A 17,671-nucleotide genomic window follows, 5' to 3' on the forward strand; every position below is an offset into this window, starting at 1 on the left:
CCTTGCTTGCTGAGGCTGCGGAAGGACCTTATCACTACACACCTGGTCCTGGGCCTTTGCAAATGTTTCCGATTGTCTCTTGCAAAATAAGGCCGACAATCTGAGATCAAACCAGAATCAGGGACGCCAGGTTTGTGCTTTCTGCTCCCGGACAGTCAGAAACCAGTATCAGATTTAAATCCATTCTGCCCAGAAAGGGTGTCACCAAGCAGACAGAGAATTCTCTTGCTGCAAGGCTGACCTGGCTTCACCCCTGCCCTGTCGGCAGGGTTGCCTTTTGGAAATCTGCCCCGTGACACGCCTCCTTAGGCTGGCCGGTGCGAGGCCTGGGCCAGAAGCCTGAGAACTCAGACTTTGAACCCCTGCTGACGAGAGCTGTGAGGAAGAGCAGCTCTGGGCAGGCCCGAAACTCCGCTGGGCAGACTTACCCCTGCCACCTCCTTGGCATAGCTCTGGCACTCAGCGCTGGCCGCTGCCATGTGCTTCTCCAGCTCTGCCTCCAGGTGCGAGGTGTGCTCCCTAACCTGGACAGGCACGTGCACGCGTCAGAGGCTCGAGTCGGCCAGCAGAAGGCACCAACCTCAGGCAATAGGGCAATGGGGCAACAAGTCTGGCCGGCCCTGGGATAAGGGCCGAAGGACACCTCCATGGCCCATCAGCTACCGGGCAAACTAAGGCCAGCAGAAGTGAGCCCAGGGCAACATAATACCTCACTGGAAACGGTACCCCGAACCTCAGCAGTCCCGGGTCCTGACGTGTTCCCAGACCTCAGCAGTCGGGGAGAGGAGGGCTTTTAGATTGACTTGCTAGGTGGATACCAGGGGTACCTTCTCAAAGGCCTGGGCTGACTGTATGCCTGGAGAGAGCAGGGGGGCCACCCCGCACACATCTCATGATCCAGAAGGCCACTGCAGAAGCCGTTTTCCAGGGCTAGGCATTCTGCAGGGCCCACAGCATCCCAGGCCCCTCTGAGCTTGTAAGTGGCTCTCGTTAAGGAAAAGCAGGCCTGATGAGATCCCTTAGCCTCTCTTAAGACATGTGGTCCACGAGGGAAAAGAACTACAGCAGCCTCTGTAATAACGTTAAGGAAAGCAGCTCTCTGAGCAGAGGCCCCCACACATACCTGATCTGAACTTTCAAGTTCTCCTTTTAGCTTCTCTACAATCTCTTCGAGATGTTTCACTGTGACCCGTGACTACAAGGTAAGGGGAAGGCCCGTCAAACATGAGCCCCTGTGGGGGGATCTGTCTGGGGACACAGCACCACGTCTCCTCACAGACTGTCCTGGGCCCCGAGCAGGACGGGCCCCACCTCTCAGGAGGCCCAGTGGTGCCCGCCCACTCTGAGCGTGACCCAGCAGCCTCTTCCCGGGGGTGGGCCGGGTGGGGGGGTGTCTCCTTAAGACTGAGAAGTTAGCTGTCATTCTGCAATCACACTTCATATGCTGTCACCAGAACCCAGCAGACTGGACTCCCGTCTCCCAAGAGACCCCCATGATCCCATCAGGTCTCCCCCGGGATTTTACGGAATTCTGACCCAGCTGTCTATCTCGAGTACGTTCGGTTTGAATTCCTAGGGAAGGTGGCCCTCCCAGGAGCGATGCTCATGTTGCTGGACCCTGGAGGGAGTCAGAGGGCCGCCCGTACCTTCTGGAGCTCCTCCTCCGTGGCGCTCACTTTGGCCTTCCACACTTGCTCCTCCTCTTCCACACTCTTCTGCAGGTCTCTGAGCATGCCCTCCTGCGGGGACGGGGCACTGAGGCAGGGCCCTCTCTGCTGAGGCCCCACCCCACATAAACACACAACTGCCGCCTCCTGTCCCCTCAGCTCCTCCATGATGGCCGCCCAGACACCAGCATGGCCCTGCTCTGATTTCTTCATGGGCAGTGTCACGTAGGGAGGAGGGTGGGCCATGGCCCTGGTGTAGGGCCTTCTGGCCAATGTGTGAACACTGGCTGTGGACCACACAGGGGAATGAGGTGTGTGACCAGAAAGAGTTTGCCACCAGCGCCGACCTCAGTGGCCCAGGATGAGGAACACAGAACAAGGTCGGTCAGAGTGGGAGGGCTGGACCTAGCACTGCTTCTGGAGTCACAGAGACAGTGGCTTTAAACCCGCCGTCAGCCAAACGCTCCCCTCTTCCTTTCCCAGACTGTTCCTTGTTATGACCAAGCATATCCATCCCAAGAGCCAGCCCCAAACCTTCAATTCGGCCCTTTCCTCAGCCTAGAAGCAATGAAGATCTGAGCACCTTATCCATCCCCTTTACCACCCAAAATGGGGCCCAGAGAGGGGCAGTGATTTGCCCAAGGTCACAGAGCCAGCGTTCAATCCCAGGGGGCCAGTGGGCTTTTCCACACCACCACCTGCAGGCCCCGAAAGTTCTCTTTCCCGGAAGCCCCCTGCTGGATGCCTAGCCAAGAGCCTCGCCACAGGCCCCGCCTCTCACGCCTTACCGTCTCCCCCAGGATGGTGCGGTACTGCTCACACTCGGCCTGCAGGGTGCTCTGGGTCTCCTCAGCCTCCCTCAGCTTAGAGGCCAGGTCCTGAGGACAGAGGGCAGAAGAGGGATCTGGTTAGCTGAACACTAAGGTTTCTCCCAGCTGCCCAATGCAACTCTGGGCACCCTCCCTTCCCAGGGACGGGGCAGCCCTGGCAACCCACGCTTACCGAGACAGGCTCAGTGTTAGCTGACGGCTGCTGCAGAAGCTCAGGGCCTTTCTCTTTGAGTTCTTGCAACCACTCGGCATAATTCTGCAAGAAAAACGTGCAAGGTGGGCCCAGCGACATTCCCTATTAGCAGCGGGGTCCTGCAGGAGCCACCTGCCCTCCTACCTGGTGTGTCAAGTCAGAGAGCGCAGGGAGTAGAGCCAGCAGGGCCTCCTTGGTCTGTGCCTCAGTCAGGCTGAGCTGTTTTTCTGACTCCTCCTGAGGGGGCAGGGGGAGGGCGGTGTTCAGCCTGGAGGTTTAAGGCAACCCCCAGGGAGTGTTCATGGAGATATCTGCGTCTCCACTCCCCAGAAGGCTCGTCCTCAGCTCTTCAGGGACAAGGATCAAAGAAGACAAGTGGCTCCGTGGGCAGTGGCAGGGGTGTTTAACCTCAGGGCAGGGTCTGGCCAGCCGGGCCTGTGCCAGGTCAATTTTTTTTTTTTTTTTTAATTTTTTGTTTATTGCAGTAACATTGGTTTATAACATTGTAAAAATTTCAGGCGTACATCATTGTACTTCTATTTCTGCATAGATTACATCATGTTCACCACCAAAATACTAATTACAACCCATCACCACACACATGTACCAAATTATCCCTTTCACCCTCCTCCCTCCCCCCTTCCCCTCTGGTAACCACCAATCCAATCTCTGTCCCTATGTGTTTGTTTATTGTTGTTATTATCTACTATTTAATGAAGGAAATCATACGGTATTTGACCTTCTCCCTCTGACTTATTTCACTTTGCATTATGCCCTCAATTTTAAACCAACTCAGTTTGAGTGAAGGGGGCTAGGGGCGGCCCACATGGCAGGTGCAGGTTTCTCCCACACCACCCAGCAGGCACTCTGGCTCCATCAGCCCTCGATTTCCCAGGTCTCCACGTGCGTGTGTGCGTGTGCACGCGTGTGCACGCATGGGTGCCCAAGTTACTGTGGGAGCCAGGCAAGACGCAGAGGAGAGGCACATCTCCCAACAGCCACCAGAGCTGGGAGCTACCAGCCACTAGAAGCGGCCAGCCCGGCCCCCCGGAGGGAGGGAGGAGCAGCATCCACTCTGCAGGGCGAGAAACCAGCTCAGTGGGGATAAGGGCCGGTCGGGGTCACATCTCTCCCAAAGCCTGACACACGCCGTGGCCATGCTGGGCCAGAGCCCCCATCCGACCTCGTTCAGGCTCCCACTCAAAGCATGGAAAAGGAACCGGAGGAGGACTGAAGGAGCTATAAAGTAAAGCCTAGTCAGCAGTGTCCCCTGGGGACAGATAACACCCCTCCCCACACCCTGCGGGGTGGCTGCAGAAGATTTCTGGCTAAAATGGAGTCTTATCTAATAACCTGTCCCCAGCAAGGGGAGCTGCCGCCAGCCCTACCATGATCTTGGCACGGCCTGAGCCCCAGGATGGCATTAGGAACTCCGACTGGATTAGAGCTGTCGAGTGGACCGTGCATATGGAGGATGGCTGCCAAATGGATGCCCAGCCTGACCACAGCACCCACATGGTCTGGACTCAAGTCTCAGAAGTGGATCCTTCTTGGCTAGCCCAGTGATCCACAGACAATGGCCATGGCCTGCCGTGGACCCCGACTACCATTCAGGCTCCCCAGTCATGGGAGCCTGAGGCGAGAGCCAGAGGACCTGGCTTCTGTCTTCATCTGGCTGCATGACCACAAGTCAGGCGACACCTCTGGTCACAGCTTCTGCATTCTCCGGAGAAGGCCAAACAGGCTCCAGGTCACCTCTGGGGAGTCTAAGTGCAGCTGCCACAGCAAGACTCAGGGTGAGCCCTCCACCTCCCGCGTGTCTAGGGGCCTCAATTGGTACAACCCTCAGGCTTCCTGGGAGGCTCAGAAAAATCATGGCAAAGCTGTGGATAACAGGACAGACATTCCTTCTGCATGAACAAGGCTGGGAGGGGAAGGAGGGCTGGCTGCCCAGGGCCTGTCACCAGGGACGGAAGTGTGTGGTGAAAGTGGGTGGGCGAGGCCTCCAATTGCTACGGCTGCAGGACACATCCCCAGCCAGAGCCTCAGCGCAGGCTCCAGGGGTGATGTGGGGGCCCCAGGCACTGGGATGCCTGCACTCCCCCACCTGGTGGCACTGAGTACAGGACCAACACGGACTTCAGGGCCTAAATGCTTGGGGCTAAAGACGTCCTTCCCCTCTGACTTACTGTCAAGATCCATCACAGAGGCCCCTGGGCCATGATTTCAGAGGGCCTGAGAAAGCAGCAGGATCATTCAGAACATCAGGGGAGAAAAACAACAGGAAGAAAGTCCATGAAGACGGCCCCCTCTTGGCCCACTCAGAGACGGGCAGCCAGGCGGGCTCGCGGCTCCCCCAGCCTCTCAGCCTGTGCCTCCTGATGGCAAAGCGCCAAGCAGAAAAAAAGCAATTGAGGTACATTTTCCCCCTTAATTTTAAAGAGAAATGAAAGGAAGGGACAGAGAGAGAGGAGAGCAAGGAGGAGGACGCAGGAGCGGCCTGTGTGCCGGCCTCGTAGCCCCTGGCGTGGATTTCCGAGACACTCCCAGGCTGGGGCTGCTCTGCACACAGTGTGCGTGGTCTGCTAAACCACACGGGTGCTGCTAACAGGACTCTGACCTTGGCCCGGGTCAGGGAGCGCAGCTTCTCCTCACAGCCTCTCTCCGCCGAGGCCAGTGCCTCCATCGCCTTCCAGTTCTTTTCTCGGAGCTCCTGGGAGGGGAGACATGACAAAGGTCAGCATCCAGGCGGATCAGCCGCTTACACAGCGCCCATGAGCTGCCTGTCGGTCTCAGCAGAGACCGCACAGGGGGCTTCCAAAGGGACAAAATGCTCTTTCTCTTGGCCATGTCCACTGGGCCTCTCTCGGGCAGCACTAACACAGGCCAACGTGCCGCAGCCTGCTACGGGGCGCTGTGGCATAGGGCATAAGGATGCTGGTGACCTCTCAGGGAGACTCTGGTCTGTAGAAGCAGCGAGGAGAGTCTGCCGGGCTCCTCAGAGAGGAGAGGCTCCCACCACCAAACAGCAAGCCCTGACCTCTCGGCCGGCTCTGGCCAACCCAGGCACAGGCGAGGGTTCCTTGGGGAATAGCAGACAGGCAGCCGGCAAGCCCGGGCTCTGAGAGGGGCGGGGGCAGGCAGACCAGTGAGGAGGACGCAGCTGAGGCTCTTCTGCACCCCTCACAGAGAATAAGAGCTTCCCCACCCTCTTCTCCCACTCCGAGGGAATCACGTGACCCAGGCCAGTTGGCACATTCTGTCCCCATGGAGGGATGCAACGCTTGGGCACTTGACCCAAGCTGACCCAGTGGGAGTCAGCCCTGGAACTTCTGATGGACCTGAGGGGGAGGGGGGCCCCCAGTTCCTCAAAGGAAGGAGGGTTTTCAGCCGTGAGTAGCCGATAGGATGGAAAGAGGTCGCTAAGCCCCTTCCTGACTAGTTCGGGGCAGGTTTTACACAACAGGCCCACCACCTCAAACTCAGCTCCCACACACACCCCTCAACACTCACGTTGTTCTTCGTTTTCTGCTGCTCGACTGCTTCCTTGAGCTCCGTGGCCTCCTTCTCCAGACACCACACCTGGGACTCTAGCTCCTTGAGGCTGAAGGGAGACAGCAGGCTCACTGCTGGGCTCCAGGGAGCCGCAGCGCCCACACGTCCTGTGTCGGGAGGGTACCATCCTCCACCCACGCGCCCGGCCCAGCCAGGACTACTGCCAGGCTGGAGTCAGGCCCTTCCCGTTCCTTTCAACCACCTCGCAGGGCACAATCTTCCAGGGAAGCCTGAGCAGCTGCCCCAGCCCCTCCTCCCACTCATACAGAGAGGCCAGGGGCCAGGGTGCAGACTTCAGAGGCCACTAGAGTCCCACTTGGTGATGCTGGCTGCTGGGACTGCAGAGGTCAGGGCAGCCACAGTGGCCAGTGCAGGGATGGGCCCTAGACAGTTGGATTTTCAGGATGCTTTTTCTTCTAGTGAACTGAGTCCTGCTGCCTGGTATGTGGCACCTGGTCCTGCTCAACCTGGTCCTGCTCTGTCCCCACAGAACATGTTGGCTGGCTCTTCCCTGTGGTCACACCTGGCCTCAAAAGACACGGGCTAGCCCTACTCAGAGGATACCTGAGCTAGATACTCACATGGTGCTGTCACCTGCACACCCATTGAGACTCTGGACGCTACGGCCCTCATCAGTTCAAAAAAGGCCACTACTGGCTCCCCACTAGGTAGGGTGGGACCATCCTTTGTCCAAAACCTAACTGCTGAGACCCAAAGGCTTCCCTCAGTTCTGCACCTGGGCTCTGAGGAATCTGCCTGAAATGACCCATTTCACGGGGTTGGTGAGATGTCGGTCCCATGCTGTCACGGTTCTCTCCAGATTCAAGGGCCCAGTGGGCTTCACCCACTCTCATCACCCAGAAGGTGAGAGGCTGACAGTACTAGATGGACCTGAGGAGGAGAGAGGCCCCCCACTCCCCCGAGGAAGGCGGGCTTTCAGTTGTGAGTAGCACGATGGGAGCTAAAGAGGTGGCTAAGCTCCCTCCTGACTAGTTTGGGGCAGGTTCTTGAGGAACAGCCTTCGAAAGGACACTTTAATATGTCATCTTCTGCATTAAGACTGAGGAAAGGGAAGGCCCCAGAGCCACGTGAAATCTAAAGTCCAGAAGTGATGAGCACGACTAGACCAGCTCAGAAAACAAGAAAGAAGCCCTGCTGGAGGACGTCCCTGCCACAGGGGCTGCCATCAGCCTTGGGGAGGCGGGCGCTGGCCACTGCCAACCAGATAGGGACACGTATGTTTGCACTTCTTATCGTGCGCCAGGTTCAGAAACTTTCTGAAAAACACCATTCTCATGCATGTTAGGACTGCACGTTTCATTTTCAGTGTGGGCTGAGCGTGCTGGCTGTCCCCACACCCTATCTGGGAACGGACTCCCGCCGTGGCACTACCTCATATTTTATTCTAAATACAGTTTGCATGCCGCCTTGAAGACAGTTGTTGATTTCTTGGATGTTGGTTTCAAGCCCACAAGACCTTGACCCCACCCTCAAAGCTCCACTGGGACCCCTCACAGCTTTTCCCTCAAGCCCTCTGCATTATGCAACAGCCTGCCTCCAGCAAACGACCCCAAAAGAACGAGGCCCCGAGGAGGAAGTCAGCAGGCCAGGGGCAAGGACACATAGACACACCACCTTGGTGGTGACTGCCCGAGTTCCAGAACATCTGGGGCTGGATCACTCATCTCCACCCCAGAACAGGATGGCCTGGCCTAGACACAACTTTCAGATAAATTGTCTAAGAAGGTAATAAAAAAGCCAATTTCTGGCAAACATCTGCATAACGTAAAAAATTAGAATCAACACTATTTGCAACATGACTTAAGTGCCCTAGTAAGTAATTTGCTGTGTGATCTAAGAATCTGATCTTAAAATACAAGAGCAAAAACCCAAACACAACCTCTCTACTCCAACAAATATCACAAGAAACAAAATTTGCCCAACCTTCTGGAAAAAAGTGTAATGGGAAAGGTAGAGAAGGTTTGGTTCCGGGTCTTCTACAAGGTGTTTTGGGCCCTCTGGGTGGCTGGCTTCCTGCCCCAGCCCTCAAACCAAGGAGCCTGAGGCCAGGGAACATGAGCTGTGGCCTGGGAAGGCAGAGGGGAGGTGACTCAGTGGTGGCAGCAGCCAGAACAAGGGAACTTTGTCGGCTGATGGCCCAGGACACATCTGACCATCTGCATGGGGATGGAAGACACCCTCTGTGCCTCGCCCCCTGGTGGTTGCCCTGTGGACCCCTAGGCACGGCAGCCAGGACCCACCTCCCAAACCCAAGGGTATCTGCTTAGGGATGCACACACCAGCGATGAGGGTCCCAAGGACTCCAGCTCCCAGACTTGAGCTGCCCCACCCAGGGGTTGGCTCCGGCCTTAGTAACAGCAAACAGTCCCAGAGTGCGGCCTGGTGCTGGGGCTGGCGACAGTGGGGGAAAACAATGTCTGCCAGCAGTGAAGTTACCTCGCGGACAACCCTGCGACCTAGTCAGCTCTGAACTGCACTGATGTCCCAAATCTGTGCAAAAAGCTGGGGCGACCTCCCAGGCTCTCCATTCTAGGTGTGTAACCATTTTTCCTATTCCATTTATGATCTCAGTCCCTAAAATCCCTCGCCTTGTAGAAACGGAGAGAACCTCCGACCAGCTAGTCCTTTCCAATCAAGAGCAGGAAGCAAAAGGTCCGACCCACTGCTGAGGCGCCTGCCTTTCTCCACACAGATGAGTCTTGCTCCTCGAGTGTAGGCAAGGAGCTATTTGCAAGGCTGCCTTGCTTTCTGCCCAGGCCTGTACCCCGTCCTCAGAGTCACTGGAGGAATGGGGGAAAGGCAGGGGCCTCTGAAAGGGCCTCTTCCCCAGGGGAACTGGGTGCCCCGCTGAAAGCCCGGGGGCCCGGGGTCCTGGGCTGGCCCATGCTGAGGCCGCAGCCCTCTGCCTCTGCTTACCGGGCCTGATGCTGGTCGGCCTCTGCTTGGCTGGCCTGGAATAAGAGACAGAAAGTTCTTTGGTCACCACGAGACTTGACTGGTACGGCAACTAGTCAGGGCGGGGCTCATTCACTTTCTGCTCTCTCCACACGTCAGCAGGTCAGGACTCCATGGCGTTCTCCCTCCCCTCCCGTCGGCCCCAGGGAGGTGCCAGCTGACCTGGGCATCCTGGGCCTGGCCCGCCTCCAGCAGGGCCTCGATGGACCGGATTCTCTCTGTGAGCTCTGAGTTCTCTGCCCTGGCCTCCTGGAGCTGCCCGTGGAGACCGCTCAGCTCCTCGCACTTGCTCTTCACCTCCGCCTCGGAGGACTGCAACTTGCTGTGCAGCTCTGAGGAGAAGGGGACCAAGAGCAGGTGAGGGGCAGGAAATGCCCGGGCGGGACACCGCCACCCCCTGCTGCCCCTGAGCACATGGCACCGGGGCTCCCTCCCCTGCCTCCTCTGTGTGCCTGGGCTGTAGACATACTTCTGATCATGGGGCATCTTACTGGCTGTTGGAGAAAGTCACACTCTGGTTCTGTTCTCCAGTACACATTAGGGCAAAATGAAATGCCTCAGATCACTCATGGGAAAATGATAGAAATCTAAAATGGATTTCAGTTGCAGTTTCTAAAAATTCGTTCTCTAGGAGACTGGCTCATATTAGCTGAGACCAACTGCAGGGGTCTTCTTGGGGTGTCCTTTTCCCTGAGTGACCTCAGACAAGTCATCCCATGGCTCTAAACATCATCCATGTATCTATGACTCTGCAAAGTCTCCCAGCCCTGGTCTCATCCCCAAACCCAGGCTTAGCCGCCTGCCACTTCCAAATGAAGTGCTTAGGCAACTTGAAGCCAGCACTCCCGAGCTCCCGTTCCCCTCGTCACAGCGCTGGAGCATCCAGAAGTGCAAATAGGATCATGCCATTCCCTTGTCTCAAATGCTCCAAATGCTCCCATCACATGACACAGCACCCAAACTCTTCACAGGGAGGGTCACTGGGCTCTGCCCACCTCGCCCCACACCGGGCACCCGCCTTCTTGCTCCAGTCATGCTTGCTGACCTTGTGTGTCTGTTTCTTATACAGCTCAAGTTCAAGTTCATTCCCATTCTCAGGGTCCCTGTGATGGCCATTTCTGCCCCTTCCTGGTGTCTGTGAGGCCGGCCCCTTCCTGTCATTCAGTCCTTGGCTTAAACATCTCCTCTGCCTCATAGCAGCCTCGCTGACCACCCAATCTAAAGCCACACCTGGACCATTCAGAGCAGAGGTCTGCAAACTAGGCCCACAGGCCACCCCAGCCCACCACTTGACTTGTAAACAAGGCTTTACTGGAACCCAAACAGTCTGTTTATATATTGTCTGCTGTATGGTAGCAGAGCTGAGCAGTTGTGACAGACACCATCTGGCCCACAAAGCCAAAATCATTTACTATCTGGCCCTTCACAGAAACAGCTTGCCAACCCTGCTCTAGCTCATGCTGGCTATTTGAAATCTGTAGAGCACAGGGCTGTGAAACCTGCTGGAGTTTGTCTGTCTACCTATGTCTGTCACCCCTACTAAAACGTGGCCCTGCCACTGCTGCTTCATTCCTGGCCAAGCCCTAGGTGCCCACAACAGTGCAAAGCCCACAGCAGTCCCTCAAGAAATACTCTTGTGAGCAAACGACTGTTGAGCTGTCACTGTCTGCCCAACTTCTCCAGGGGTCCTCAGTACCCCCGACTTCACCACCCTCTCCTGATTGGGAAAGCGACCTGTGTGCCCATGGGGACCACAGGCCCACCTTCCAAACATTGCCTCTCCGGCTGAGCGAGCTGGGAGCACCAGAAAGATCCAGAAGTCAGGCGAGAAGATCAGTGACAACCTCAGCAGTCCCTTAGCTCACCCACAACCACAGCTCCAGGTACACCACCCCTGCCCCACCCCCGCCGGCTCCGCCCCCCCATCCAGCCCTCACAGGCTCTGCCCCTTCACCCATTCCTCAAGGCTCCGCCCCCACTCCCCACAGGCTCCACCCCCACCTCTCACAGGCTCTCCCTCCTCCCTAGCCCTCACAGGCTCCACCCCCACCTCCAGTCCTCACAGGCTCCGCCCCTGCCCCCACAGGCTCTGCCCCCGCATGCAGTCCCCACAGGCTCCGCCCCCACAGCCTCCGCCCCCCACAGGCTCCGCCCCCAAGCCCAGTCCCCAAGGCTCTGCCCCCACACCCAGCCCCCACAGGCTCCACCCCCACCTCCAGCCCTCACAGGCTCCATCCCCTGCCCCCATTCCCTCCCCTGATAGGACGCAATCCCTGACTTGGGACTTCCCAAGGGGCAGGGGCTGGGCTCCCGTGCCGTCCTCACTGCCAACAGGGCTGGCCCATTTTACGGTTCCGACCCGGCAGTGGGGCAGGGATGGTACACGGACCCGCACCCCGCACAAACACCGCTGGAGCCTCTGAGCTGAGACGCCGCCCTCACCGGCCATCTGCTGCTGCTGCTCCTGGGCCTTCTCGGCATCTGCCCGCAGGCTGGCGTGGCTGGTCTGCGAGCGGCAGAGCTCCCGGCTGACCTCGTCCAGGCGCTTCTGCAGGGCCTCCTCACTCTCCTTGTGAGATGCCTGGGGACCGCGAAGGGAGGAAGGCCGTGAGGCTGCTGGAGGGAGACTGGACTCTCACCTAGCTCTGAGGTCAAGGAGAGCAGAGAGCTCTTCACACCCTGCCATCCTACCCCAGCCAGCTTTACAAAACCTTCTGGATTTCTAAAGTCAGTTGATCCACTGGAAAAGGCCAGGGGGCCACACCCACCCTGGCCCCTGAAGAGTGGGCTCACAGTGAAGGGGCCTCAGGTGAAGGGCAGTCACAATAAAGAAAAAGCTCCATTTTCACTTCAGTATGACACACAGAGATGCTTCCTGTAACCTAAACTTCCAGGCTCACCTGGCGATTTCCTGGGTGGAACCTTACGAAGTTCACATTTACTGAGCTCTTCTTCTGTGCAAGGCACTGTTCTAAGCATTGTGTGTGTGTGTCATCATGGTTAATCCCCAGCCATCCCATGAGACAGATATTACAGTCAAGCCCACGTTACAAATGGGGGAACTGAGGCTCTAAAATCCAGCAGCAGCCACCAGGGGCCTCAGTGTCAATGCCATGAGGGCCAACGAGGCAACTACACACCCCGGCCTCCCTCACCACCCGTGGTCAGTCGTTCCCAGAATCTTTCATGTCAGAGGGGAAAGAACGGACTCTCGTGTAGCCCCAGGCTGAGGACAAAGACCCTAAGTCCTGAGGGGGTAGGAGATGCTCAGAGTTTGCAGCTTACTGGTGAGAGCCAGGCCAGGCTTTGGTCCCAGGCTGGGTCCTTAGAAATGGCACACGTGATGGTGACAACCCAGGCACCAGAGTGGAGGTTTCCACCCCAGAAGCCAGAGAACTATCCATGAACCTTTAAAACAGTCATAGCCAGGCCCATCCCAGTGGTTCTGATCTCATTGGTCTGGGTGGGTCTGCTTTATATGAAAATCAGCAAACACCAAATTATCCATCTCAATTCTACCCAAACAATCCACACCATGCTTATTTGTCCCTATTCTCTTGTAGTCCCTTGTACACACTCAAACATCAGTCTTACAATTTTGTGCTTGTCATTCTAGTCCCTTCAACAAGACAGCCCCACAGCCCCACGTGCTCCAGCCGAGCTCCAATGACTGAACCGATAAAGGCCCCAAAGCCCTTCAGGTCACCAGGATTTCCTCGTTATCCAGAAAAGTTAAATGCACAGCAGGCGTGACATCAAGGCTCCCCACATCCGTGATAACTGCCCCACGCCCAGTCATCCTGCCCCCAAACGGGCCAGCTGGGGGATCCAGGAGTCATCAGGCCAATGGGCGGCAAAGCCCCTAGGGTAACACCACCCTGGATGTTGCCCAGTGCACTTTGGGGACAGGGGGACAATCTTCAACCTCTGGAGAACGGGTATCCTCCCAGAAAAATAAGAGCTTCCAGGCCACATTCAGAGGCTAAAAGGAAGAACACCGACCCGGCCTTGAAGCCTGAGGCCGCGTCAGCTTGGCTGGCTATGGCCGCGGAGCTGTGGTACCACAGGTGGCGGCAAGTATGGGAGGACAAACAGCTCCGGGGCTAGGCCCAGGGTTCACATCCTGTCTCTGTGTGAACATGGGGTAGTTGCTTAACTTTTCTGTGCAAGTTTCCTTATGGGTGAATTACAGATAATATGAGTACTGACCTCACAGGTTCCAATAAGAATCAGCTGAGTTAAGCCTTGTAAGGCGCTTAGAATAATGCTTAGCACATGGAAGGCACCCATTCGATGGTAGCTAGCTATCACTATTATTAACGAGGTCAGGGTCGAGGGTGCCAGCCCCAGCCCTGCAGGAGCTGCCAGCTGTCACAGTCATGGCTGGGAAGAGATGACCTAGCGTGGCCGGGCAAGCCCTGGCCCATCCCTGTTTTGAGGATAGGCTGGGTGAGAGGGGCGAATGGGGCTCTGAGGTGGCTGCCACCCCAACTCACCTGCAGCTGCAAGACCTGCTTCTCAAAGGTGGCTGCCTTGGCCTCCAGAGTCTTCCGCTGTTGCTCCTCCTGCCGGGCAGCCTCCGACTTCTCCACCAGCTCCTTGCTGACCTTGCTGAGCTCCTGCCGGAGCTTGGCTAGCTCCGCATTCTGCCTGCAAGACAGTCACCAGCCCCCGACTGACTGAGAGAAGAGGGCTCAAGTCAGCCCTTGCCAGCCCTGAGAGCTGACCCTGGGTGACGGGACTGGTGGTCTGAGCCTTCCCTCCAGGGCACCTGCTCTTTTCTAAGTAGTTGCCCAAGTCTCGGAGCCATTACCTAGCCCCTCCTGCATTATCAGCCATGTGGGGTTTGATGTGTATTTTGTTGAAGATGTCATTTTACCAGCACGGTGTACGGACCAGTGAAAGCAAAGAGCAGGGTGTGCACTAAAGCATCCCACGGAGCCTCTCCCGGAAACGGCTGGAGATTCAGACAGAAGAAAGGCAAGACACCCTTCTCTTTGCTGATCTGGGTCCAAACAAGCCACAGGAAGCAGGCTGACTCGCCTCCACACCCCCTGCAGGGCGGAGGCAGCGCCCGCTGTAGTTCATGTGCTCTGCTTTGCTGGCTGGCTGGAAAACGGCCAGGCTGGGAGGCCACCCGAAGTGGGAGGCGGAGGTACTGTACAAAACACCCTCCAACGCTGCACAAAAGCTGGGTCTCGGGACGGGGGAGGGAGTTCACGAGTTGGGGAAGGAGACTTGATTGACAGGAAAAAAGGGGCACTCCACGACCTGCCTTTTCCAGCGTGAGGAGCATAATTAGACGCTAGCCTCCTTCACTAGCACAAAAGACGCCTCTTTAAGGGAGGACCGACTGTCCAGCCAAGGGATAGTACCAGACAAGATGAAGGAGACAGACAAGACTGTCCACAACTCCGGGAGGCAGGAAACCTGGCCAAGACCAGCTCTGCTCTGCTGGCTGGGGAGGTGGGCGGGTCCCACCTCTCTGGACTTGGGTTTCCTCATCTGCACCAGGGGAGGCCACCCTAAAGCCCTCTGTGAGGCGGTCAGCTTGTGCTTTACACCACCAAGATTCAACACTGGAGAGCTTACGTGAGAGCTGGACTCCAGCGGCTTGGGACGGAGGCAGGAGGCTGGGTGGGTGGCCCCTTGGGACAGATTTCGAGCTCCGGGAGAGGCCAGGGGACACCCATCCCACAGGGGCACAGCTTCCACAAACTGAGTCAGCGGCCACCACTTCAGGGTGACAGGCCCCCAGGATGGAGGCCGCAGCAGATTCTACATGAGAGGGAACCAGAGTGTTCCTCTGTCCCCACGTTCACCTTCTGCTTGTGGCTGCTGAGGAAACCACAGCCCCAAACCTCCAACCCGTCACTGGGCCAGGATGGATATGAAGACGTGCGCACACACACACCCAGAGGAGACCTCCAGACCAAAGGACTGGCCTGGGGAAGGTGGCCTTCAGACCTCACTCCGCACCAGTGGGGCCACCAGCAAAAACAGACACGTGGGCACAGACTTCCCTCCCGGTCCAGCTCCCGGGCCGATGTTCCCATCCGACTTCCAGCTCAAGGACTGAGGGTGCCTGCACTCTCTGCTTTAGTCAGTTCTCCTCCTGGCAAGAAAGGGCGCTCCAGGCATAATGCAGAACCCAGGAAGTCCCTTCAGGACACTTCAGGCCAAGGGAAGACAAAGAAATATGAATCAAAACACAACACAGTGAGGCTTCCTCTGGGCCAGCCTGTGGAGACGGTGATGGTCAACCCAGGGACTGAGAAGAGAGCCAAGGTGTCCTTAACACGGTGAGGTGAAGTGCTGCCTCTGGGCTCGGCCCACTCACTGTGACGTCCCAGCACTTAGCACCCGAGAGGCAATACTGACAACAAGAACTCCACAGGCTGCCAGCCTGTGTGCTGAGACGACACTCACTACCAGTGCAGCAGAAGCCACTGTCTCCTCCAGCACAGGAGAACCCATCCCCAGCGCAGAATCCAGGCACTCAGGCCCACAGCAGCCCCGCTCTACATGTGACTCTCGTCTTGAACAATCTGCTCGGCCTTGATACTCTGGGCCACAATCAGGAGGTTTTAAAAGCCTCACATCGGCATGTTGTGAAGACAGACATGGAAAAAGAATCTGCTCTTCCAGGAAAGCAAGATGCCGGCACCAGCCAGGACTGAGGGGCACTGATCACATGGCCATGGGACACGGGCAGGCTGGAGCTCACTCGCTCTCCCTGGGGCCTGACCGCCTGAGAGCACGTGGGCCCCACGTCAGAAGGCTCAGCCGCTCAGACCCAGACAAGAGATGGAGGATCAGGACGGAGCCCTGAATGGGGTCGTGCAGAAGCACAGCCAGCCCTAGACCCCGTGTGAAACTGGAGGGTACCCGCTGCAGCCTCGCGAGGTTTGGGGACCCTCTCCACTCTGGAGACCCCCGGGATGCACCGTCAGTGTCTGACCCGGAGCGCTGAGCTTACTTGCTCTCCACCTGGCTCGTTGCCTGGTTCAAGGCGTCCCTCAGGATGGAGTTCTCCTGCTGCAGACGGGCCAGCTGTGTGTTGGGGCCGTTCTCCAGCTGCTCCTGAAGAGTCCGGATCTGAAAAGTCGTTGATGGGGCATCAGAGTGCCACTGGGCCTTACAAAAAGAGCCGACTTCTGAGGCAAGGTCAGCGAGGACACAGCCCACAGACAAAAGCCCTGACAGCTCCATCTTCTCCACATGACATTGGAGGACCCCTGAGAACAAGGGGCCAGAAACTGACAGCTCCAGCGTCAGGGGCTTGGGGCCGAGAGTGACCACCAGCCACAACGCCCCTTCTCTCTCCTCTGCCTCACGGCTTATGCTCTCTGGGTGGCCAAAGGCTCAGGCCAAAGCCCCAGGTGTGCTCCATGCACTGTGCCTCCGAGGCCACCCTGGGTTACTGTCCTGAGACAAAGCACACGGCCACAAGCCACAACCTGTAATTACCCTGAGGAAGCCTTGTTCCTGCCCTCTGACCTCCAGTGGCACATCCCAAGATGTGCAGTGGGGAGGACGCCGTGGCCCACCACGAGCAGAGTGCCGGTTGGCGGAGGTAAGGTCAGGGCTCTGACTGCACAGAACAGGCTGGACAGGCACTCACTGGCCTCGAGCCCCAGGCCACAGCTGCACAGTTTTCAGCTATATATAAAACCCTCTTGTTTTATGGGATCCTCCCAACCTTGAGTGGAGAAGGCAGACCCAGCATTACTCCAGGGTCATGTGGAGGCTGAGAACTTGATGCGAGATGGGACACAGGACTGGCCACTGAGGACCAGGCTGCTTTCAAAAAGTGTTCTTTAAAATGTATTTTAAGTCTTCCTGGTTATTAACATTGAACACACACATGGTAGGCTGCTGTCACCATCTGGCCAGACGAAACAAACAAAAACAAACCTTCCAAAAACAAACCAAATCCTCAAGGACCCCCCCAGATCCTCCCCTGCCCTGTGGGGACTGCTCCAGCCCTCCCTGCCCCGCCCCATGCCCCCGCAGCCACGGCCCACCTTGCCCTGCAGCTGCTGCACCTCCTTCACGTGCTCCCGGTAGCTGGCCTGCATGCGCGCCTGCACGGCCGTGATCTCCTGCTCCCGGGCCACGAGCTGCTTTTTCACCTTGGCCTCCCCGGCTGCTGCCTTGGCCTTTTCTGCTGCCAGCTCCTGGGAGGAAGCAGAGGGCAGAGGGGGCGGTTAGGCAGGCAGGGCAGGAGCTTATCAGATGGGACCAAGACCATCACAACTCAGAGTGTCACCTGCAGAGCCCCGAGAGCCCTCCTCCTGAGTTCTCAGACCCGAACCAGCCACAGCAGAGAACAAGCAGTAGACGAGGGGTCCCTCAAAATCCTGCTGGCCTGACAGGTGGAGGGCTGGTTGTCAGGCCTGGCCACAGAGGACGCGGTGGACACAGGCAGGAGCTGTGTAAACACAGCG

At 57.4% G+C, this 17,671-nt stretch overlaps 1 protein-coding gene across 5 annotated transcripts in view; it reads right to left on the minus strand.

The window, feature by feature from the left end:
• RRBP1 (ribosome binding protein 1) overlaps positions 1-17,671 on the minus strand; it is a 67,665-nt gene that overhangs the window by 5,183 nt on the left and 44,811 nt on the right. For 4 of the 5 annotated variants that reach the window (XM_058563271.1, XM_058563268.1, XM_058563267.1 and 1 more), the window contains exons 5-18: positions 17,249-17,401; positions 16,201-16,319; positions 13,718-13,871; positions 11,664-11,802; positions 9,384-9,553; positions 9,183-9,217; positions 6,204-6,294; positions 5,311-5,403; positions 2,835-2,927; positions 2,670-2,753; positions 2,456-2,545; positions 1,647-1,739; positions 1,124-1,195; positions 429-524 (exon numbers count right to left, since the gene is read on the minus strand). In XM_058563271.1, the coding sequence (XP_058419254.1) occupies positions 429-524; positions 1,124-1,195; positions 1,647-1,739; positions 2,456-2,545; positions 2,670-2,753; positions 2,835-2,927; positions 5,311-5,403; positions 6,204-6,294; positions 9,183-9,217; positions 9,384-9,553; positions 11,664-11,802; positions 13,718-13,871; positions 16,201-16,319; positions 17,249-17,401 (1,482 nt within the window). The remainder of the gene's footprint in view (positions 1-428; positions 525-1,123; positions 1,196-1,646; positions 1,740-2,455; positions 2,546-2,669; positions 2,754-2,834; positions 2,928-5,310; positions 5,404-6,203; positions 6,295-9,182; positions 9,218-9,383; positions 9,554-11,663; positions 11,803-13,717; positions 13,872-16,200; positions 16,320-17,248; positions 17,402-17,671) is intronic. The other variant, XM_058563270.1, reaches the window with a different exon arrangement.

Source organism: Diceros bicornis, chromosome 19 (assembly GCF_020826845.1).
Source record: "Diceros bicornis minor isolate mBicDic1 chromosome 19, mDicBic1.mat.cur, whole genome shotgun sequence".
Taxonomy (NCBI): domain Eukaryota; kingdom Metazoa; phylum Chordata; class Mammalia; order Perissodactyla; family Rhinocerotidae; genus Diceros; species Diceros bicornis.